We start from the raw sequence: 25,112 nt of genomic DNA on the forward strand, positions 1-25,112 counted from the left end.
ATGCAAGGCAAGTGCCTTATCAATTAAAATAAAGGGTTACTTTACTTTTGTTTGTTTATTTATTTATTTTAATTTTTAATTTTTGGGTCACATCCGGCAGTGCTCAGGGGTTCCTCCTGGCTCTGCGTTCAGAAATCGCTCCTGACAGGCTCGGGGGACCACATGGGATGTCAGGACTCGAAGCACTGTCCTTCTGCATGCAAGGCAAACACCCTACCTCCATGCTATTTCTACAGCCCCTTTACTTTTATTTGTTGGGGGATAAGGGGGTAGGCTTTGAGCCACACAGCATCACTCAAGATTTACTTCTGGCTCTGTATTCAGGGTCCTTATATGATGCAGACTGGCTGTACATAAGTAAGGTAAGCGCTCACTGCCCACACTGATTCTCGCTTTGAGAGCTAGGGAAAAGCTAGAAATGTGAGGGGGGCCGAGGGTCTGGAAGGGCAAGTATGATCCCATATGATCAGGAAGGAGGGGGCTCTTCCTTTGGAAGGGAGATGAACCACTTCACTCAGTGTGGCCTTCAAGTTTGACTGTGACCTGGAAGGGACAAATTACTCTGTGTGTGTGTCTTATGCTGGGATAAAACCCAGGGTCTCACAGAAGGAAGGCATGTGGTCTATTGCTGAGCTAGACTCCCAGCCCCGGAGACATGGTTGGCAGCACATTAACAGTAACACAACTGGGGGCCGGAGAGATAGCACAGTGGTAGGGTGTTTGCCTTGCACGCGGCCGACCTGGGATAGATCCGTGTTTGATCCGCAGCATCCCATATGGTCCCCAGAGCCTGTCAGGAGCAATTTCTGAGTACAGAACCTAGACTCGACCAGTGATGGCTAACCTTTTTGAGCCCGCGTGCCCAAACTGCTGCACAAAACCAAAGAATTTCCTCAAAAGTGCCAGCATGTCAATTAAACCTTAATAACAAGATTGTAGTATCTAGAAACTATGCAGCACGTGCCGAATATCTTAATTGCGAACCTTCCTGCATGCCAGCTGCAAGGCCTTTGCGTGTCACAGCTGGCCACATGCCATAAATTCGCCATCGCAGAACCCCTGAGCAATGCTGGGTGTGACCCAAAATCAAACAAACAAACAAACAAACAAAACCATTAAAATAACTGACTCCCAGCCCAGTGCACCCCAGACCTTGCCAGGCCCTGCCCTCTCTTTGTTCTTAACCAAGAACAGTAGCACCAGGATGGACTTACCGAGACCATCCTGCCCTCGGAGGGCATGAAGGCGGGCCGGTTGCTGAGGCGCAGCTTGGTCTGCAGCGTGTTGAAGTTGATCTCCAGCTGGCACTTCTCCTGCACCTTGGGCGGCTTGTGCAGGCGCCGGTAGTCGCGGAAGTCCTCCAGCTTCTGCTGCATGGCGTGCATGGTGTTCTCGGGCACCCGGTTCTCCAGCCAGGGGATGGTGCGGCGGATCCACTCCAACAGCTGCAGGGATGGGTAGGGTGCTGAGGGACGCACACGGTAGGTGTCCCCTCTCCTGGGGCCCTTCTACACAGGGGACAGCCAGCATGGGAACCATTCTGGGGACACTGGGTGAGGCCTCGGAGAGGTACAAGCTCCCACACTTAGGTCAGCAGGGTGGGATAACTTCCAGCTGACATCTCTCCCCATCCAGCTCTGTGTCTGGGATGATGAATGAGCTGCCTGGTGAAGACTTGTCTAAGAGGCAGGAGCCCATCTTCAACCTCTCACCTGGCTGGGCCTATCCCGAAGGGGCGCAGATGCTCCGAGCTCCTGCCACCTGACCCTTTAGGATTCTAGAATGTGGGGACCCTTGGGGTTCTAGAATGCGGGGACCCTTCAGCATTCTAGATTGCGGGGACCCTTCAGGGCTCTAGAATGTGGGGACCCTTCCGGGTTCTAGAATGCAGAGACACTTCAGGGTTCTAGAATGCAGAGACACTTCAGGGTTCTAGAACGCAGAGACCCTTTAGGATTCTAGAATGTGTGGAGCCTTGAGGATTCTAGAATGTGGGACCCTTCAGGGTTTTAGAATGCAGGTACCCTTCAGGGCTCTAGAATGTGGGGACCCTTCCGGGTTCTAGAATGCAGAGACACTTCAGGGTTCTAGAATACAGAGACCCTTTAGGATTCTAGAATGTGGGACCCTTCGGGGTTTTAGAATGCAGGGACTCTTCAGGGTTCTAGAATATGGGGGCACTTCAGGGTTCTAGAACGGAGGGGCCCTTCAGCCCCTAGTTAGAACTAGTCTGGCCTGCTCCACCTCTCCTGCTTTCTGGGAGAGAAAGCAGTTCTGGCTTTTCTGGACTCATGGACCACACCTAGCTTGGATAGTGTGAAACTTAAAGGGTAGACTTGGGGCTCCCTTTAGCTTAGGAGGGGGATGGAAGCTTCTTGCTAGGGCCAGGTCAGAATGCAGAGACCCTTCAGGGTTCAGGGACCGTCAGGGTTCTAGAATGTGGGATCCCTTCAGGATTCTAGAACGCAGGAACCCTTTAGGATTCTAGAATTTGGGGCCCTGACTCAAAGGGGAGCAGCTGATTCCTCAGCAGAGAAATAGGAAAGGGCAGGTGGAGAAGACTGAACAGGTGAAGTGATGCTATGGAACACAGTGACACTAGGCACCAAGCAGGTGAACCCATGTCAATGATGAGGTGCTGGGCGCCTCCCCCATCCCAGGGCACTACGTAAAGTTGCAGCGGAGGGTTGGGAATGTCCCATGAGAGCTGGGCAGAAGGGCAGAGCTGGACTTTAAACACAAGCACGAGGCTTCTTACTACGGTGCGTAGCGTCTGCCGGAAGACTGGACTGAGAGGTTCAAAGGGCTATTATTATTTTTTTTAATTTTGGGCCACACCTGGTGGTGCTCAAGGGTTACTCCTGGCTCTACACTCGGGAATCGCTCTTGGTGGACTCGGGGAACCATTGGGAGCTGGAGATCAAACCCAGGTCAGCCTTGTGCAAGGCAAGTGCCCTACCCACTGTGCTATCGTTCCTGCTCCAGAGCTGATTCTCTTAAGGAAGCAGCAAGGGAAGGATGTCCTGCCTGTCCCCAGGGTAGCTAAGCCAGCACTGATGGATGTCGGAACATATGTCAGGCTCATTCCCTCTCAACACCTTCTGTACTAGTGGGAGCCTGGAACCCAATAGCACCTAGCCAGAAAGGTTTCACCTACGTAGGTTTTCACCTATGGAGTAAGAGGTCAGACCAGGGAGGTGAAGGGATTTCCCAGGTTGGCAATTCCTGGGTGACAGAAAAGGCCTGGAGCACTACGCTGACCTGATCCACCTCTCCTGCTTTCTGGGAGAGAAAGCAGTTCTGGCTTTTCTGGACTCATGAACCACACCTAGCTTGGATAGAGTGAAACTTAAAGGGTAGACTTGGGGCTCCCTTTTGCTTAGGAGGGGAATGGAAACGCCTTGCTGGGGCCAGATCAGAATAACCCCAGGGGTACCCACATCGCTGGCCAGTTTCTCATAGTCTTCCATGAGCTGCTCGTTCTCCTGGTTTACGGCCAACACCTTGCAGATACGGTTGGCTGCTGTCTCCGCCTGCAAAAAGACACAGTGAGGTTCAGCAGGAGTGACACCAGCAGCCAGTAGCTCCGAGATTGAATTAACCTCTTCCTCACCCCTCCTCAGCATCTACACTGCCAACTCATGCTGGGATCCCCCTGGGAAGGCCCAGAGAGTTGCTGAAATGGGACCCCAGGGGAGTGCACACATTTGCAAGGGCAGAGTAGTCAAGCTGGTAAGAAACCCACCCCACGGCTGATATTATCCAAATGCTCAGCTTGGGTGGAAAGGAGAGAAAGTTCAAGCCTATTTGGGGGCTCCAAATGGTCCTGTCATCCCCAGGCTCAAGCTTTCAGGCTATAGGTGCCTGGAATTTGGACATGCAGAAAGACGTCCACAGTGTTTCTGGCCCAGGGCCCAAAATGCATTAGAGAAGACACAGGGTTTCTACTGCATCACGCATGGCAGGAAGCCAGCTCACATCTGGCTCAAGAATTGGGCAAGCAACCATGGAGGTAGTTGTGCTAGTGAAAAGACCAAAGGAAGCTCAGTGGTCCTCAGGCACAAATGTCCAGCATCCTGGACACCCCACATTCTCCAGCTGAAGACCTTATGTACACTCTCCCCCCCATCATGAACCCAGTCTGGTTAAATCTATTTTGCTTGGATAACTTTTTTTTTTTAATTGAGGGGGGGGTCCACACCCAGTGGTGCTCAGGGCTTACTCCTGGCTCTGTGCTCAAGGATCTCTCATGACAAGTCTTAGGAGATCATATGGGATGCCAGGGATAGAATTTGGGTAAGCTGCTTGCAAGGTAAGTGTACTATCACTCTGGCCCCTCAGATGACTTTTTTTAAAACTTTATTGATTGATTGATTGGTTTTTGAGCCATACCCAATAGCACTCAGGGGTTACTCCTGACTCTGCACTCAGAAATTGCCCCTGGCAGGCTGGGGGCCTATATGGGATGCTGGGAATTGAACCCAGTCCCTCTGGGGTCAGCCACATGCAAGGCAAACACCCCACTGCTGTGCTACCTCTTCGGCCCCACCTCAGAAGACTTTTAGCTGTAGCTCTGGGGCATGTGTGAAACCCTAGATTCTATCCCAGCAGCATAAAATTAATGAATGATCAAATGAATAAATACAACTATGTTCCTGTGTCAAGCTAAGCCTTTGGAGGTCCCAGGATAGAAAGGAACAGTCTGGGGAAGAGCAGATGCCACTCCAAGAAGGCAGGCATATGTCCCTGGGGCCCTGGAGAAGGTGTCCTCCTGGTGGCCTGTGGTAGAAAGATGCTGAATAAGACTAAATGGGTTTGAGATGCAGCAAGACACGCTGCAGTGAGGCGTGAGAAGGGAAAAGCTGAAAATGAGGGGCTTGAAGGGGAAGGAGTGACTAAGAGGTGGGCTGGTTGCTGCCTGCAGAGCTTTTCAAATCAGGTTCACAGCACCAAGCCCTGAGGTTTGTGCTAATAGTGGGAAAATGTGTGTGTGGCTCAGAAAGGGCATTTTTAGCTCAGGACACTGTATACTGTACTCCTGGGCAATGATTCAGAGAGAAAAAGTCCCTCAGTATGATAAGAAGGGCCAGAAAGCTGAGACTCACTCCTCAGAGATAGGGGCTTTGGAAAAGAGACTGACTGCAAGGCCTGTCTAAGGTCCTCTCCAGCTTTGGCTCAACACAGGAGATGCTCCACTGCTCTGCTTTGGAGCCTGACTCATTTTTTTTGTTCCTTTGAAGGCTCAAGGAGCCACAGGAACCCCAAGTGGCAAGGAAGAGGAACCAGTTGGGAGATCCCAGACAGGAAAGGGGATTATGGGAATCAAGTTGACATGTGCCACCCATGAGGTTGGCAGAAAATACCTGCGGGTACAGAGAGCCCAGGGAAATCAGGGCTCTGTCCATTTTGTTTGTTTGGGGTCACCCCCTTTGATGTTCATAAATTATTCCTACTCTGTGCTCAGGAACTACTCCAAGTGGTGCTTAGGGTGGGGACCATCTGGGATGTTGGGCATCAAGCCTGGGCCAGCTACATGAAAAGCAAATGTCCCACCTACTCTACTTGTATTGCTTCAGCTTCCCCTTATTTTTGTTTGTTTTGGGGCCTTACCCAGAAGTACTGAGAACTTACTCTTGACTCTGTGCTGAGAGATTACTCCTGGCAGTGCTCAGGCTCAGGGGACAATAATGGGTGTGGAGGATCAAGCCTTGCCTTGCCACATGCAAGACAAACACTTTACCCACTATACTATTGCTCTGGCCCAAGTATTATCATGCTTATTTTTGTTTGGGGTCCCTACCCCACAGTTCTAGAGGCTACTACTCTTGCCTCAGTGCTAGGAGTCACTTCCTGCGTTGTCTGGGGACCATACACTGTCAGGGATGGAACCCTAGGATCCTGTACATACAACCTATGCTCCAGTCCTTTGAGTCATCTCCCCACCCGCTTGCCAACAGTTATGTGACATGCAGAGCAGCCACAAAGCACCGTGGCAAGTAAGAGCCAGAGGTGGCTGCTCACAAAATGAGGCCTCTGCTACCACCATGATTCATGGATAAGGCCCTCTGGGGTCTCCTCCTTCTCCTGACTGGTCTGGAAGCCCAGGCTCAAGGTCATCCACTTGGATGTGTGTGTGTCGATCTGTTAAGAGGGTAGACAGAGCAAGGCATGTGGACATCAGATTTTAGGAGCCTTGCTCAGCCCTCAGAGCCTGCTGACCAACCCCAGGGTTGAGGGGACTCCCCTGGGGGACTTCAAGAATGAGGGGAGTTCCTGCTCAGGCATTTTGGGGACTTTTCACCAAGATCCAAGCTCTTTCTCAACCCAAGTCTCCTCCTGTATGTCTTCCTAGGCCAGTCTCTACAGGAGAGGGTGATGGGGGAAAGGGCAGGTGAAAACCAGGCAGGGCAGGCTGGGAAGTCTGGACATTACAGACCAAAAGCTATGCTCAGAAAAGGCCATGCCTGGCTCTGATATGACCACCCAGCTCTTATGTTGGTTCCCTTTAGGAAGAAAGTTCCTGGAAGCTAGGTTTGATTTTTTTGGGAGAAAATAAGCAATGAGAAGGCTCAGAGCCTGGCCCTTCCCCTGGCCCTCATGCTGGGCTCCCTCTCCCAGGAGGCCTGCAACCAGCTTCCATGTGAGTCCCCATAGAAAGGAAAGGGCCAGGCCCCTATGTTCTGAGCACTTAGGTGAGAGAGGCCAGCTCAGGAAGCATATACTTGGCCTCTAGAACATGATCTCTACAGAGATGGATAGATTTCTTCACCCCTATTATTCTAGGTCTCTAATAGCAGCAAGAGCCTCACACATCTGATGAATATGGGAGAGGGGTACCATCACCTCAACACAGAAACTGCTCAGAGCAGGGCTGTGTTTCAGGGAGGAGCAAAGACCTGTTTCTTGAGTGAATAAAGCATATTTTGGAAATTCTGGAAATGGAACAACTAGGAGAAAACCAGGGAGTAGGTCCCCAGCTCCAAAATGTTTCTGAAGGAGTGAAAGGTACTGATGAGGCTGGGGCAGAAAGCCCTGAGCTCTGTGAGAAAGTAGAGTTTGCAGGAAACAAAGGACATCACCCCAAGGCCTGGAGACTGCAAAAATGCCTCACAGAAAAAAAGACAAAATGAAGGCCAAATGCGTGTGTATCTTGCCTGGGTCTATAAGGAAGAGCCTGCTTCAAGGCTGACCAGTATGGAACCTGGTCTCCAAAACACCTTGCTTAGTTCCATGCGAGACTAGTGGTTGTTTTTCACTCCCAACGTTTTGGAAGATTTTTTTCCCCAAAAAGGACTTAGTCATCCTAAACAAAACCTTTGACTCTTCCCAATCTGCCATTGGAGTCTTTACAGGACCAAGAAGAGGCAGGTGGCATCTAGAAGTCATTGGTAAGGTGACATCAGATGATGCCATATGACTCTACCACCCATGAAAATCCAAAATCTCATTATAAAATACCACTAAACTCTCTCCAATGCCAAGTTCATAAAACATTTCTTAAATCTAGCTACTAGAACAGATCCTTCTTCTCCGAGACTAATCCAGCTTTGCTGTTTCTGTCAGACAAGTAACCCAGTATCAAGGCCTGGACTAGACCAGTCAAAGATGGGCGCCATGTCCTCTCCTCTTCTTTCTGTTCAGGCAGCAGGAGAGGCCTGGTCAGGCAGGACCTTGCTCTACTCCTCCTGCATCACACCAGGAATCCTTCGGTCCTCAACTCTCTCCGGACTTTTGCCTATGAACCTCCACCAAGCCCTTTGGCCCCTCAAGTTCAAGTGTCTTCTACTTAAGCAAGCCGTGTTCTGTAGCTGCAAACCTGCCAGCTCCCTGTGTTAAGTCCAGGCACAGTAGGACCTGACTGACTAGAGCATAGCTGCCCAGGTAGCCTGTTGGAGGGACCCAGGGCTTCCCTGCCTGGAGCACAAGCTTTCTTGGGGCAGGAATGAGGCAGGCACTTGCTTTTCCCTTAGAAGAGTCACAAGGGGGGCCGGAGAGATAGCATGGAGGTAAGGTGTTTGCCTTTCATGCAGAAGGTCATCGGTTCGAATCCCAGCGTCCCATATGGTCCCCTGTGCCTGCCAGGAACAATTTCTGAGCATGGAGCCAGGAGTAACCGCTGAGCACTGCCGGGTGTGACCCAAAAACCACAAAAAAAAAAAAAAAAAAAAAAAAAAAACCAGAAGAGTCACAAGGGTGGGTCTGAAAGGACAAAAGACATAAAAGCCTGTGGGCCCCAAAAGCAAATAGACACACCTTCTAAGATAATGATCATGTGGAAAAGATTAATTCTTAGACAATTTCCAGCAGATCATGAATTTTCCTTTCCCTTTTTAGTTTTGCTTGGAGACTTCCCCAGCAGTATTGGAACTGCACTAGCAGTGTTAGGGAGGGCAGGAGATGTTGGAGATCAGAACTTGTGTGCTAGGCATGCTACGCCTGACCTCCAGCTAACTGTAAACTAAAGTTTCCAGTCCTAGACCATGAACTTTATTATTTTAATGTATTTTTGGGGAGTTTGAAGCCATACCCAGTGGTACTCAATGGGTCACTCCTGGCAGTGCTTAGGGAGACCATAAGTAGTACTAGGGACTGTTAAATGGGGTTAGATACATACACCAATCCTTACCCTTACTTTACCCCCTTACTATCATTCCAGCCCCCAGATCATGAACTCAAAGCACAAACTACAGGAATAAAATTTAGTCACTCTACCCACTTTGAACAATTATGGGGCAAGGAGGGAGAGAACTATGAAAGAATGGGAACTCAAACTAACTAAATGGAAGTAGGTTCTTGTCACCAAGGAAACCAACCATGCATAATGGCATGCTCAGGCCATGGCCTGCTACATATTCAGCTGTGTTTTCAGTTTACCTTTCTATTTTTTTTATTTTCTAATGTTTACCATTCTAGGTAGAACCTTCCCACCCACTCACATCTCAGTGTGGACAAAAAGAGCATGAAATGAGTTGTCAAAAGGATGAGGGATAGGCAGGGAGGTATGGGGGAGAGAGGGCATGAGATTTGGGAAGCAGAAAAGCAGGCTACACAGTACGTGCACACATAGGCACATCTGCACACACAGGCCCTTTTAAGCATGACTATCAGCTGGGACACAGGGAAGGAGGAAGGCTTCAGAGATTGGAGCATAAAGCCCAGGGCAAACCCCTCAAGGTGTGGAAGAGGCAGAGGAGGAGTTGGGAAGGAGGACAGCATAGCTGCAAGTTCGGCCTTGCAAACAGGGACACGGGCTCTGGGATGAGCAGGACTGGGAGCCCCTGGACAGGAAGATGGCTACAGCTCAGATAGATCCTGGGGAGCAAACTGGGGGAAGAAAGGCAAGAAATTGACAGCAGTAGAGGTGGAAGGAAAGAGGAAGAGGCTGAAGGAGAAGAGGCCTCTTTGACCTGCAAGCAACTTGGACCAGGGCGGGCACCTAGAATGGGAGCTAGCAGGGATTCCTTTTTCCTCTAGCCTGGAAGGAGGGTAGTGCCATGGCAGGTCTGGTAATGAGGCAGAAGCCATGTTCACTGTCCCCTGCAGGGCTGATTAGGTAATAAATATTCAAATCTTCAGGATGGGTGATACGTGCCCACATGCTCAGAACCCTGCACTTTGGCCATGCCCAAAAGTGGGCAGGAGCAAGTAGAGCTTTGAGCCTTTGGCCTGGGCACCTAAAAAATGTCAGGAAGATGTCTCCTTGCTCTAACTGCTGAGGCATTTGTGAGGATGGACCTGCCTGAGCAGGAAGGGATGGGAGCCAGAGAATGGCATGCAGGGGACCCGGATGGTTAAGAGAAGAGGCAGGAAGCAGGGTTGCCTGGGATAAGGCTGTCAATTTGGAGTCCAAGGAAGAGGCTGGGACCACAAATGTCCTTCCTGTCAGTGGTCTCATCTATGCAGGGGCGGGAAAGAAGCAGTGTGTGTGTGTGTGTGTGTGTGTGTGTGTGTGTGTGTGTGTGTGTGTGTGTGTGTGTGTGTCTATTCAGGGACGCCCAAGGGGTGTGTGTGTGTGTGTGTGTGTGTGTGTGTGTGTGTGTGTGTGTGTGTGTGTGTGTGTGTCTATTCAGGGACGCCCAAGGCCATCCAGAGGATGAGGGGCTGGGCTTGCTCTGGTGTCCTTCCTGTCAGTGGTCTCATCTATGCAGGGGCGGGAAAGAAGCAGTGTGTGTGTGTGTGTGTGTGTGTGTGTGTGTGTGTGTGTGTGTGTGTGTGTGTGTGTGTGTGTGTGTGTGTCTATTCAGGGACGCCCAAGGCCATCCAGAGGATGAGGGGCTGGGCTTGCTCTGGTGTCTTCAAGGGTCCTGGCCAAGGTCCAGAGAGCATCCAGCTCTCCTATGAGAAAAGGGGGGCTTCCTTCATTCCAGGGTTGCAGGGGGAGACTCAGGGCAAGATGGCAGAGAGTGGCACGGGGAGGCAAGGAGAAAGGGAGGCGGCGGGAAAGCTCACCTTCTGCGCACCCAAGAAGGCGTGGCAGTGACCTGAGACATTAGGTCACCTGACCTCCCCTCCACATCTGCACAGAGAAGGAGAAGAGGTTGAGAGGAGAAAGTAGGCGGCGGCAGCACAGAATCAACCCAAACAGCTGGAGTGGCTGGAGAGAACACGACACGGATGGAATAGGCGGGAGTGGGAGGAGAAAGAGAGAGACAAGGAACTGAGGGGACAGGGAGGAAAGGAGGTGGTAGTGTGCATGATCTGAGACAGGGCATGGGAGGTTGGGCAGAGAGCATGCATATCAACACAAGTCACTCATGCATGCAGTGAGGGTTTGTCTGAGCACCCACAGACCCTTGGCCCAGAGCCTTCGGAGCAGATCAGGCCAGCCCAGGGTTCTGTGGAGGACAGATATTGTGCCTCTGGGGTCCTGCCTGCAAGAGGGAGGCCCAAGAGGAGGCAGTTATTTATTGTGTGGCACGGGCTACACCTAGGGATGAATTGTGTCTGCGTTGTGCTCCCTGAGCAATGCAAGCTTCCGGGCTTTATCTCTGGGCTGCCCTCAACCAAAGGGGCTGGAAGGAATGAAGGGACATCTACTCATCTGCCCACCTATTTCCTTCCTGCCCCAGGCTGTGCTAATACCCAGGGAAACCCTGAAGTCTTCTATGAGTGAAGGAGAGGGATATAGAAGTCCGGGGCCCAAAGGGGGTTTGGGGTGCAGAGAGATCTGCTGAATCATCCCCACAAACAGGAGAAAGGGGTTTCCAGATGCCATTTCAAACCAGGTTCATGAAGAGAGACAACTCCCTCCCCAGATCTGCCTCCCTTGGGGCCGGAACTCCTCCTTGGCTGACTTTACACACCAGCCCTTCCTGAGGGAGAAATCAGTCATCTGGGTCCCAGAAGAGACGCTCAGGCCCGTGCTGAGGAAGAGGAGGGTATGAAGGTGGGAGAGCAATTCTTTAACTCACACCGGGGCTCACTCTAGTGAAGAGAGATCAGCCCATTGGTCTCTGGGAGAGGTGGGGAGAGGAGAGGGCAGAGGACATGACCTAGGGTCTAGCATGGAGCGTGCTGGGAAGGAAGAAAGGAAGGAAGGAGGGAAGGAGAGGGGTGGGTACCTTCTGGGCTCCCGAGAAGGCGTGGTAGAAGCTGGACACGTAAGTCATGATGGCCTTCTCATCCGGACGGGCGGTTCCCACGATGTCTGCCAAGACAAAGCTGGAGTGAGAGGTGGTAAGGGTAGCACCCCATTGAAGTCCCTAGGAAAGGAACCACAGAGCTTCCCAGAGAGTTGGACCCCACTTCTGGCCAAAATCTGGGACACCTGGATCCGAACAGCTTCTACCACTCATCTTGACTTTTGGTCACAGATAAGCTAGAGGATGGGCTGGGATTGGAGAGATAGCATGGAGGTGGGGCATTGCCTTGCATGCTGAAGGATGGTGGTTTGAATCCCAGCATCCCATATGGTCCCCTGAGCCTGCCAGGAGTGATTTCTGAGCATAGAGCCAGGAGTAACCCCTGAGCGCTGCTGGGTGTTACACAAAAGCTAAAAAAAAAAAAAAAAAAGGATAGAGGATGGGGGGCCAGAGAAGTGGCGCTAGAGGTAAGGCATCTGCCTTGCAAGAGCTAGCCTAGGATGGACCACGGTTCGATCTCCCAGCGACCCATATGGTCCCCCCAAGCCACAGGCGATTTCTGAAAGCATAACCAGGAGTAACCCCTGAGTGTCATATGGGTATGGCCCCAAAAAAAAAACAAAAAAAAAGATAGAGGATGTCTGCAGAGATAGTGCAGCAAGTAGGGTTGCCTACCTCACATGCATCTGACCAGGGTCAATCCCTGACACCCCATATGTTCTCCTGAGCAGTGCCAGGAGTGTTGTTCCCTGAACACAGAGCCAGAAGTAAAGCTCAAAGCATCATGGGACATGTCCTTCCACCCCCCCCAAAAGAAAACAACAAAAAACAAAAAACAAAAAAAAAAAAAAAGGAAAGAAAATCTAGAAGAGGGAGTGAGACAGAACCTTGAGGAAATGCCATATAACTACACTAAAAACTATCATAACAATGTGAATGAATGAGGGAAAAAGAAAGCCTGTCTCGAGTACAGGTGTGGGTGGTGGGGAGTGGGTAGATCTGGGAAATTGGTGGTGGGAATCCTGCACTGGTGAAGGGGGTTGTTCTTTATATGACTGTAATCATACAAGTACAATTATATTTGTAATCACGGTATTTAAATAAAGATAATTAAAAGAAAAAGAAAATGGAAACACATCCCCTTATGGATCGAGAAGATTAACATCATAAAATGGCAATATTTCCCCCCCCCCAAAAAAAAGAATTAGGAACATTTAACAGAACAGTTGGACCAATGTCTGTAATCAGGTACCTCAAGAGAATAAAGGGGCCAGTCAGATAAGAGGGCTGAACTGATAGTACAGTGGGTCAGGTGTTTGCCTTGCACACAGTTGACTCAGGTTTGATTCCCTGCAGTCCAGCCCACACTGCCTCAACCCCAAGACAAGAATACAGCAGACATTCAAGACAAACTCATCCCAAAGACACTACCCCTGCCCCTTTCAGGATCAGCTCTCACCTCCTCTTTCAAATCTCAGGGAAGTAGAAACCAGGGAAGAAGGTGTCCCCCAACCCCTGGGTCAATAACATGCAGATGGAAAGGGACAGAAGGTCTGGAAGAAAAGTTGCCTTTACCTTCTGCATCCAACATCTTGGGGATGTCCAGGTACTTCTCAGCCACATCAAAAGCTGTGTTGAGGTTTGTGAGAGGATCGTCCTAGAGGGAGAGGAAGAAGTGGGGTTCAACGAGAGGCAAGTATCTGGCTACTCCCCTCTGGTGACCACTGCATCTAGGGTGGGAGGTGTCAAAAGGGACTGGCTTGGTTAGTTCAGACTGTGAAAGGCTGGAGGCATATAACAGTCATCTATCTTCAAGCCTCTGAGAAATGGAGTGAGGAATTTTGGCCTATGCCCAAGGAAGGACCTTGTGTTAAGAGCTGGGCCCAGTCTCCACACCATCTGTCTTGGTTTCAGCAATGCCTCCTGTCAATGGGACTCATGACCTCCATTTCTCCAGCTGCATTCAAGGGCTGGACCAGGAGTGTTAGATTACACCTTGCTTTATGCAAAACAAAAACCATCCCTGGTTTCTTTGCATCTGTTTGTTTACAACTTATTTTACCCCAAAACAGAGATTGTCTTACATTCAAAACCTGGGTGGGACTGGTTCAGGATAGCCTGAGCTATCTGTCCATTCTTTTTTTTTTTTTTTTTTTTTTTTTGTGGTTTTTGGGTCACACCCGGCAGTGCTCAGGGGTTATTCCTGGCTCCAGGCTCAGAAATTGCTCCTGGCAGGCACGGGGGACCATATGGGACGCCGGGATTCGAACCGATGACCTCCTGCATGAAAGGCAAACGCTTTACCCCCATGCTATCTCTCCGGCCCCTATCTGTCCATTCTTTGTCCTTACTCCCCTATCTGGGAGTGGCCCCTATATACTCAATAAAAACCACAATTCTGGCAGGCAACTTGCTTGATACAAGATAGAATATTGCCAGTCTACACCACGTTTCGCCCTCAGCTTGGCTTGGATTATTTCACATGCAATCCTGCTTCAGACTTGTTCACCTGGGGTTATGGTGCATGGGGTGATTTTACACAGAAGATCCAAGTCACTTTCATGCTCACATACCACAAAAGTTTGGGGCTTCTTCCAAGAAAAACCACCACCTGGGGCTGAAGCAGTGATAGAGTGTTTGCCTTACATACAGCTGATCCAGGAGGACTGTGGTTTGATCCCCCCCAGCATCCCATATGGTCCCCCAAGTCAGGAGCAATCCCTGAGCATTACCAGGTGTGACCCAAAATCAAAAAAAAGAGAGAGAGAAAGAGAGAAAAGAAAAAAAGAAAAACCAGGCCCGGAGAGATAGTACAGTGGCGTTTGCCTTGCAAGCAGCCGATCCAGGACCAAAGGTGGTTGGTTCGAATCCCGGTGTCCCATATGGTCCCCCGTGCCTGCCAGGAGCTATTTCTGAGCAGACAGCCAGGAGTAACCCCTGAGCACCACCGGGTGTGGCCCAAAAACCAAAAGAAAAAAAAAAAAAAAAAAAAAGAAAGAAAAGAAGAAAAACCACCACCTTCTCAAGAGAATTTCACTAGGCCCTAGCGAGGAGATGGAGCCATCATAGCCTTATCTCCTGCCAATGGGACTATGAAAGGGTGGCTATGGGGGAACACAGGGCAGAGGAGCCTTCAAAAACAAAGCATGAATCAGTACAACTGTGACTGCATTTGGGTACATATCCCAATGAATGGAAATACTCAGAGCAGCAGTACTCACCCCATCACACACACTCAAGAGATCTCCCAGGCTGCTTCATAGCAAAGCATGAAATAAAGCATGTGGGAGAAATAGGGGTTCCCCATATGGATGTGAACCGCCACAAGAAACCAAGTCTACAATGGGAATCAGGCCTGGGACACCCAGAAGCAATGAGAGTAGGACTAGGTGGCATTTGGGGGGGGATGATACCCAAGGACAAACCCCCAAGAAACAGAAAGGGAAGGTGCAGCCCTGCGGAGATTACTGCAGTGGGAATGGGAGTTTTCTGGGGGCTGTGTAGGTCTATGGATGCAACCACAGGGGGCTCGAACACACTGAGGGGGTTTCCCTATCACCCTCCCAACCCAGCTCTCTCCTGGAGGAGTCAAAGACTGATGCCACGGGGGCCAAGAAGGTTCAAGAGGCTGAGCATATGCGGGGGCCAGGACTCTTACCTCCAGCAATAAGGTTCTTCTAGTATCACAGTCAAGGTCTTTCAAGCACTGAGCTGGGAGTAGACCTGAGCACCTCCAGTTGTGATAACATCCCACCCCCAAAAGAGATCCCCAAGAGAATGAGATCCCTAAGGTTGGGCTCTGAGAACAGAAGCCCCACTGCTGTCCTTCTCTCGCTCACCTGTCCACTAGACGCTGATTGGGAGCTAACACGCAAGGGTTAGGGGGTTCCACGTACCTTCCTCAGCTTTCCATAGTCTATGAGCTCAGGCCGGTGTCGGTGGATCAAGGCACAGAAGCCGAGGCCATCCTTCCAGCTGCCAGGGGAGAGAGAAGTGGGTGAGAGCAATCAAGGGGAGGAGTACAAAATTAGGGTGGGGTTTTCTCCTTGCTTGTCAGAAGTAAAGGCTTGCAATGCTTCATAGAGGCTTTGGAGGCTGGGAGGGACCATTTCTTTCCACAACAGTGCCAGGCACTGGGGGCAAGACTTGGTAGGACACTGGGGACATTGAGATACAATTGCCATGCCAACCCTCCCGCCACACCAAGGTCATTCTCCAGAGCCCCAGACACTATCCTTGGGATCTGCCCAGGAAAACTTGCACCAAATTGTGTCAAAGTGAAGGTCATCATCAATGAAATGAGCTCTCTCTCTCTGAAAAAAGAAACTTCTAGACTGAAGAGACAGGATAGTGGGTACAGTGCTTGCCTAACGCAGGGCAGACTTAGGTTAGATCCGCAACACCTTTCAGGGCCGTTTGCGACCCTCCGTACAACATTTTGTGGCCCTGCCCTAGAGGAATCTTTTTTTGTTTTGTTTTAGTTGTTTGGGTCACACCCCCCAATGTTCAAGGCTTACGACTGACTTTGCACTCAAGGATCACCCCGACTTTGCCTCCTGCGGCCCCCAGATAAATTGAGTTTGAGACCCCGGCTTGAATGGTTCCCAGTACAGAGGCCTGAGCTCAGGCCACTCACCCACCTTATGTGGAAGTTCTGAATGTTGACGTTCTTGTATGGGGCTGTCTTCCTCTGACACCATAGTAGCAGCCCTTCCTTTGCAGACGTCTCTGCAAGGAAAGGGACGTGAGCACAGAGGGCAGAGGGTTTGCTTGGTGCAGAGAGGTCGCTGACTCCTGAGAGCCCCACCATGATTATGGGGCCTGTGTTGTCCCACAAGCCCCCTCCTAGATTCTAAACCTGCTGCTATAAGGCCATTGAGTTATTCCTAAGCCCAGTTTGAGTAGTTATCCGAGAAACACAGATGCAAGCAATCTAGGCACTTCAGAGAAAGACACATTTACATGCCAAGACAATAGTCTTTCAGACTCCCAGACTGTCACCCTACCACTCACTTTTACTCAAAACTGAGGGGCCAGAGAGATAGTATATAGCAGGTAAGGCACTTGCCTTGCATGCGGCCAACCCAGATTCTATCCCAGCACTACATTTAATATGTTGAGCTGACCCAGGTATGATACTTGAACACAGAGCCAGGAATAAGCTAGGGGTAGCCCCCCCCCCCCCCAAATAGAAATAAAACCTTTCAAAAAACCCAAACTGGGGGCCAGAGAGATAGCATGGAGGCAATGCATTTGCCTTGCATGCAGAAGGATGGTGGTTCGAATCTCGGCATCCCATAGGGTCCCCTGAGCCTGCCAGGAGCCATTTCTGAGCGTAGAGCCAGGAGTAAACCCTGACTGAGCACTGCCGGGTGGGATCCAAAACCCAAAAACAAACAAGCAAAACCCAAACTGATACAAAGCACAAGTTTACGGCAGATGACCCTAGGGAGGAAAATCCAAGGCTCTCTAGCAGAGGTCGAGGGGCTCATGACCCAGGTGGGCATGCTTATGAATCGCAGGTTCTTCCAGCCCACTGAAGAAGTTTGTAGAAGAGCTTTTATGTATGTAATTAGTTTTATATAAAAATATTGAAATGGAACTTGCCTGTATGCTGAACATATTTGTATTTCTTGAGCCACACCTGGTGGTGCCCAGTAGTTACTCCTGGCTCTGCACTCAGACATCACTCCTGGCAGGCTCAGGGAAACATATGAGATGCTGGGGATAGAACCCAGGAGGGACACATGCAAGGCAAATGCTCTACCTACTGTGCTCTCACTCTGGCCCCTGGTTTTTTCTTTTTTCTTTTTTTTTTTTTTTTTTTTTTGGTTTTTGGGCCACACCCGGCTATGCTCAGGGGTTACTCCTAGCTGTCTGCTCAGAAATAGTTCCTGGCAGGCACGGGGGACCCTATGGGACACCGGGATTCGAACCAACCACCTTTGGTCCTGGATCGGCTGCTTGCAAGGCAAACACCGCTGTGCTATCTCTTCGGGCCCCGGTTTTTTCTTTTTTAAGAGAAACCAGTTAAGCATCTTTTCCCTACGTTTTTTCTTCATGATCCTCAAAAAGATCATTTTATGGGGCCAGAGCAATAGTACAGAGAGTAAGTCACATTGTCTTGTATGCAGCTCACCTGGGATTAACCCCCAGCACTCCATATGGGTCTCTGAGTGAGCACCACCAAGGGATCCCTGAGTGCAGAGCAGGAGTAAGCTCTGAGCACAGCTGAATGTGGTGCTCAAATAAAACAAAACAAACCTATTTTGACATCAAAAGGCAAGTGTGGGGGGGTCACTCCCCAAAGGGATCAAACCCAACGCTCTCTCATGCAAAGCCTGACCCTAGTCCTTGGAGCCATCACCATCTCCCAGCTCTCTATTTTCTTTAAATACTTGTTATGTTCTAAAATATTGGTTTCAAAATAAATAGGTCATAGACAATGATGACCCCAATCTCTGTTACTTTTTTTTTTTTTTTTTTTTTTTGGTTTTTGGGCCACACCCTGTGACGCTCAGGGGTTACTCCTGACTATGCGCTCAGAAGTTGCTCCTGGCTTCTGGGGGGACCATATGGGACGCCGGGGGATCGAACCGCGGTCCGTCCTAGGCTAGCGCAGGCAAGGCAGGCACCTTACCTCCAGCGCCACCGCCCGGCCCCCAATCTCTGTTACTTTTAATTCATAAAATGGACTTTGAAACGACAAACAATTCTTGCAAAGAAAATAGTCTACGTCAAGCAGTTTCTTTATTTCAAGCTCTTCATTACTTACATTATTATAATTAAAAATTAATTAAAATTAAAAGAATTAATTATAACTATATAATTAATTTATATAAACAATTTAATTATATATAATTATATATTAAAAGGGCCAGGATGACAGTACAGTGGGTAGGGTATATTGCCTTGTATGTAGGTGACCCAGATTCATTCCCTGGCATTCTATGTAGTCCCCCAAGCTTTCCAGGAGTAATTTCTACATGCAGAACAAGGAGTAACCCCTGAGCACTGCCAAGTATGATCCAAAAGCAAAAAAAAAAATTTTTTTTTTAATTAGAAGTGACAAGAAGTCAGTCCAAAAGAATCAAATTCATCTAATAGATTACTGGGAAAAGACTTAGATTTCTTCTCCTCTCCTAAGTGACTATCACATCACCTTTTTAACTAGTTTAGTCGTAAATAGCAGCTACTTGTAAACCATAGATATCCTCATGTAGTTAGATCACCAAATTTCAAACCAAGAGTTTTAATATCTTTATTATTTCTAGCCCACATCCAGGGGAAGTTTTATATCTTTTTAAAAAAAAAAATTTGTAGACTAGAGAGATAATACAGTGCTTATCTTGCATGTGGCTGACCCATGTTTTAATCTCCAGAATCCCATAAAACTGTCCCTAGTGTCCTACTATAATGATTCGTGAGTACCACAGAGAAGCCTGTTGAAAATTATTTCTATCTCATCAAATTTAGAAATTATAGCCCTAGATCATGGGGACTGTTTGCAGATCTACAAAGTGGTCAGCAGTGGGCGCCATGAGAGCACAGCACAGGGCCTCCGAGCGGCCCCTTCTAACACCCACCTTCCACAGAGATGTCCTGAATGGCAAATCGAAGGATGATGGTCCAGATCATGCCCAGGGTCATTTTGACGTTTCCATCCACAATTTCTGCAGAGACAGCGGCAGGCTTCATTAGGATGATCTCAGCAAGACAGAGTTGACATTTCTTACATTCATAAGTTTTGAGACCTTATTTAGGAAATCAAAGACTTGTGCACAACAGCTACTTCATGTTCCTTAAAGTTAGTGTATCCTTGGGAAACAGTGTTGTCTCTCTCTCTCTTTTCTTTTCTTTTTTTTTTTTTTTGATTTTGTGTCAACCTGGTAGTGCTCAGGGTTACTCCTGGCTCTATGCTCAGAAATCGCTCTGGCAGGCTCGGGGGACCATATTGGATGCCAGGATTCAAACCACCATCCTTCTGCATGCAACGCAAATGCCCTACCTCCATGCTACCCCTTTGGCCCACAGTGTTGTCTCTTTAAAACAAACAAATAGGGCCAGAGTAATAGCACAGCGGTAAGGCGAGTGCCTTGCATGCGGCCAAACCCTGAACAGACCCAGGTTCAATTCCTGGCATCCCACATGGTCCCGAGTCTGCCAGGAGAAATTTCTGAGCGAAGAGCCAGGAATAACCCCTGCGCGTTGCTGGGTGTGGCCCACCAAAAAATACAAATCAAAAACAAATTGGGGCCAGGGCTGCAAACAAGTGTAGGATGCCTACTGGGTTTCCACAACCACAAAGAAGGGAATAAAGAAAAACGGAATGGGAAGCAAACAGGCACTTGCCTGCATTGTGACTGATCTGCTTCTATCCCTGGTATAATATATGGCGTGCTGAGTACCAGTACTCACTAACAGCATAGAAGCAGAGACAGTCCTGGAACATCATCAAGTATGTTGTCCAGCTTCTCATATCCCTTTAAAAAAAAGGTTTTAAAGACCAATGCTGACTACTGCAGACTCATTTGAGGGCCACACCTGGAGCTACTTGCTGGTCCAGAAAAACACCGGCAACTGAGCTCTCCGGCTTCTGACTGCAGGTAGGAGTGGATCAACCCACAACTATTGACGCCCTACGTGGCATTTGCTACAGCAGACACTTTTGAGGGCCACACCTGGAGCTAGTTGCTGATCCAGAAGAATACGGGCAACTGAGCTCTCCCACTTCTGACTGCAGGTAGGAGTGGGTCAGCCCACAACTATTGACGCCCTATCTGGAGCTATTTACTGATCCAGAAGAACACGGGCAACTGAGCCAGAGGGCTTCTGACTGCAGGTAGGAGTGGATCAGCTCAAAACAACTCTTTCAGCCCTACCTGACCTTGGTCCTGCAGACTCTTTAAAGGACCACACCTGAAGCTACTTCTTGATCCCAGTGTCAATCCAAGGAGAACACTGGGGGAAAAAATTTAAAAAGCGCGGCTGCTCTGTGGCCACGCACTTCTTCTATAATACAAACCCCATCACAATATACAGAATCTCACTTAAAGGGTGACAATGAGGAAACAACGAAAGACAACTGCATGAGTGGAGTGTGAGGATGGCAGCTGTGATGAGCCAAAAAATGCCAACCACCTGGTTGAACTCTCAGAAAGGGCATTCAGAGTGGAGATATGGAGGATGTTCACAGAACTCAAATGGAGCATAGATCGATCTGAATAGACCACAAATATGGAAATCAGAAAACTCCAAACTGAAATAATGGGACTGAAAAATGCCGTAGAATTAATGAAAAACTCTATGGAAAGCCTCTCCAGTAGAGTAACAGCAGCTGAAGACAGAATTAGTCTGCTGGAAGAGGAGAGGCACAATAACTCCATACAACAGAAGAGACAGACAATGAACAGACAATGGGAAAAAATACTCAAAGATTTTAAACAGATGAAAATAGAAATGCTTGATAAATTCAACAGAAGCAACATAAGAATCATTAGAGTCCCAGAAACACAGGAGGAGAATCTCCAGGAAGAATTTATCATCAAGAACATCATTACAGAGAAACTCTCAGGGAGAATGACTGCATGCAACCAAATCCTGCATGCCCGAAGAGTACCAGCTAAAAGAGATCCAAAGAAAAGCACCCCAAGACACATTTGAGTCACAATGACAAATCCCACAGATAAGGATAGGATACTGGAAGCAGCAAGATCCAAAAGGGAAATTACATTTAAAGGAGCATCCTTAAGATTTACACAGACGTGTCACAAGAAACTCTCAAGGCCAGAAGACAGTGGTGTGATATTGTGACAAGACTGAATGAAATGAATGCTTCACCTACAATACTGTACCCAGTCCGACTCACAGGTTTGAAGAAAGTATACATAGCTTCACGGATAAACAACAGCTCAGAAACTTTACAGATACAAAACCAGCCTTAAAGGAGAAACTGAAAGGCCTACTTTAAGACAAGATAGACCAACAGACACACCAATCTTTTTTATTTTGTTTTGTTTTGGGGGGCCACACCCAGCAGTGCTCAGGGATTACTCCTGGCTATCTACTCAGAAATAGCTCTTGGCAGGCACAGGGAACCATATGGGACACCGGGATTCGAACCAACCACCTTTGGTCCTGGATCGGCTGCTTGCAAGGCAAATGCTGCTGTGCTATCTCTCCGGGCCCCAGATACACCAATGTTATAAATAAGTATGGCATTAACTCACATGACAATCATCTATCTCAATGTCAATGGACCAATTAAGAGACACAGAGTGGCGAAATGGATAAAAAAGATGAATCTAACCTTCTGCTGCCTACAAGAAACACACCTGAATAGTCAGAACAAACATAGACTCAAAATCAAAGGCTGGGGGCCGGAGAGATAGCATGGAGGTAAGGCGTTTGCCTTTCATGCAGGAGGTCATCGGTTCGAATCCCGGCGCCCCATATGGTCCCCTGTGCCTGCCAGGAGCAATTTCTGAGCCTGGAGCCAGGAATAACCCCTGAGCACTGCCAGGTGTGACCCAAAAACCAAAAAAAAAAAAAAAAATCAAAGGCTGGAGGAAAATCATCCAAGCAAAGAACACCCTTAAAAAAGCTGGGGTGGCCATATTAATATCTGACAATGCAAATTTTAGATTCAGAAAAGTTGTAAGGGACAAAGATGGACACTATGTACTAATCAAGGGATATGTACAACAGGAAAAAAATCGCAATATTAAATATATACGCACCTAATGAGAGATCAGCAAGATATCTAATACAACTATTGACATATTTGAAAGGACATCAATAAAAACACAATAATTGTGGGAGACCTCAACATGGCCCTGTCAACACTTGATAGGTCAACCAGACTGAAACCCAACAAAAATATACTAGACCTGAGTAGATGAATGGAAGAACGAGGCCTAGTAGATATATGTAGTACACTCCATCCTCAGAAACCTGGATACACTTTCTTCTCCAGTGCACATGGCTCATTCTCCAGGATAGACCACATGCTGGTACATAAAACTTATCTCCATATAGGTAAGGCATTTGCCTTTCATGCAGAAAGTCGGTGGTTTGAATCTCAGCATCCCACATGGTCCCCTGTACCTGCCAGGGGCGATTTCTGAGTGTGGAGCCAGGAGTGGTCCCTGAGTGATTCCGGGTGTGACCCAAAAACCAAAACAAAACAAAACAAAAAAACCTTATCTCCATAAAATTAGGAGGATAGAAATTTTGCAGGCTAACTTTGCTGACCATAAAGCTCTGAAATTAGATGTAAACTACAAAGGCACACAGAAGAAAAACTTTAACAACTGGAAATTAAATAGCCTGCTACTGAACAACCAGTGGGTCCGAGGTGAAAACAAAAAGGAAATCAAAATTGTCCTGAAAACAAATGACAATGAAGATACAAACTATCAGAATCTATGGGACACAGCAAAAGCAGTACTGAGAGGAAAATTTATAGCTTTGCAAGCACACATCAGGAAGAAGGGGCATACCTGAATAGCTTAATGACACAGCTTATAGAATTAGAAAATGATCAACAAAAGAAACCAAAAATAGGGAGACAGAAGAAATTAACAAAGCTAAGAGCAGAAATCAATGAAGTGGAAACCCAAAAAACAATTCAAAAGATCAATGAAAGCAGGAGTTGGTTCTTTGGAAAACAAAAACAAAAAACAAAAAACAAAAAAAACAAGATTGATAGAACATTGGCAAAACTCACAAAGAGAGAGCAAAACTTGATAATCCATATTAGAAATGAAAAGGCGGGGGCGGAGAGATAGCATGGAGATAAAGCATTTGCCTTGCATGCAGAAGGTCAGTGGTTTGAATTCGGCATCCCATATGGTCCCCGAGCCTGTCAGGAGCAATTTCTGAGTGTAGAGCCAGGAGTAACCCCTGAGCATTGCCGGGTGTGACCCAAAAACCAAAACAAAACAAAACAAAAAAACCTTATCTCCATAAAATAAACTTGACTAAAGATGTGAAGGACCTATACAAAGAAAACTAAAACTCTGCTACCAGAAATAAGAGAAGATACATGGAAATGGAAATCCATACCCTGCTCTTGGATTGGCAGGATTAACATAATTAAAATGGCAATACTCCCCAAAGCATTGTACAGATTTAATGCGATCCCTCTAAAGATATCCATGACATTTTTCAAAGAAGTGAATCAAACACTTCTGAAATTCATTTGGAACAATAAACACCCATGAATAGCTAAAGCAATACTTGGGAAAAGAAATATGGGAGGTATTACGTTCCCCAACTTTAAACTGTATTTCAAAGCAATCAATAGTTATCAAAACAGCATGGTATTGGAATAAAGATAGATCCTCAGATCAGTGAAATTGGCTTGAGTACTCGGAGAATGTTCCCCAGGCATATCATCACTTAATTTTTCATAAAGGAGCAAGAAATCCTAAATGGAACAGGGAAGGCCTCTTCAGTAAGTGGTGTTGGCACAACTGGATAGCCACTTGTAAAAAAGTGAACTTAGACCTCCAGCTAACACTATGTATAAAGGTAAAATCCAAATGGATTAAAGACCTAGATATCAGACCTGAAACCATAAAATATATAGAACAACATGTAGGTGAAATGCTCCATGACATTGAGACTAAAGGCATCTTTAAGGAGGAAACAGCTCTTCAAACAAGTGAATGCAGAAATAAACAGATGGGACTATATTAAGCTGAGAAGCTTCTGCACCTCAAAGGAAATAGTGCCCAGGACACAAGAGCCACCCACTGAGTGGGAGAAACTATTCACCCAATACCCATCAGATAAGGGGCTAATATCCAAAATATACAAGGCACTGGCAGAACTTTACAAGAAAAAAAACATCTAATCCCATCAAAAAATGGGGAGAAGAAATGGACAGATACTTTGACAAAGAAGAAATACAAATGGCCAAAAGGCACATGAAAAAATGCTCCACATCACTAATCATCAGGGAGATACAAATGAAAACAACTATGAGGTACCATCTCACGCCACAGAGACTGGCGCACATCACAAAGAATGAGAATAAGCAGTGCTGGCGGGGATGTGGAGAGAAAGGAACTCTTATCCACTGCTGGTGGGAATGCCGTCTAGTCCAACCTTTATGGAAAGCGATATGGAGATTATTCCAAAAGCTGGAAATTGAGCTCCCATATGATCCAGCTATACTACTCCTAAGGATATACCCTAGGAACACAAAAATACAATACAAAAATCCCTTCTTCATACTTCATATTAATTGCAGCGCTGTTTACAATAGCCAGACTCTGAAAACAGCCTAGATGTCCCTCAATAAATGAATGGCTAAAGAAACTGTGGTACATATAATCAGTGAAATATTATGCAGCCGTCAGGAGAGATGAAGTCATGAAATTTTCCTATACATGGATGTACATGAAATCTATTATGCTGAGTGAAATAAGTCAGAGGGAGAGAGATAGATGCAGAACAGTCTCACTCATCTAAGGGTTTTAAGAAAAATAAAGGACGTTTGTGTAATGATTCTCAGAGACAAAA

The 25,112-nt window shown here is 47.7% G+C and overlaps 1 protein-coding gene across 3 annotated transcripts in view; it reads right to left on the reverse strand.

The window, feature by feature from the left end:
* The window catches only part of ACTN1 (actinin alpha 1), a 109,695-nt gene that overhangs the window by 15,712 nt on the left and 68,871 nt on the right, over positions 1-25,112 (reverse strand). For all 3 annotated transcript variants that reach the window (XM_049770334.1, XM_049770333.1, XM_049770332.1), the window contains exons 4-10: positions 19,169-19,255; positions 16,223-16,310; positions 15,479-15,557; positions 13,158-13,239; positions 11,562-11,647; positions 3,441-3,533; positions 1,215-1,445 (exon numbers count right to left, since the gene is read on the reverse strand). In XM_049770334.1, the coding sequence (XP_049626291.1) occupies positions 1,215-1,445; positions 3,441-3,533; positions 11,562-11,647; positions 13,158-13,239; positions 15,479-15,557; positions 16,223-16,310; positions 19,169-19,255 (746 nt within the window). The remainder of the gene's footprint in view (positions 1-1,214; positions 1,446-3,440; positions 3,534-11,561; positions 11,648-13,157; positions 13,240-15,478; positions 15,558-16,222; positions 16,311-19,168; positions 19,256-25,112) is intronic.

The sequence above is a fragment of the Suncus etruscus genome, chromosome 3 (genome assembly GCF_024139225.1).
Source record: "Suncus etruscus isolate mSunEtr1 chromosome 3, mSunEtr1.pri.cur, whole genome shotgun sequence".
Classification (NCBI taxonomy): domain Eukaryota; kingdom Metazoa; phylum Chordata; class Mammalia; order Eulipotyphla; family Soricidae; genus Suncus; species Suncus etruscus.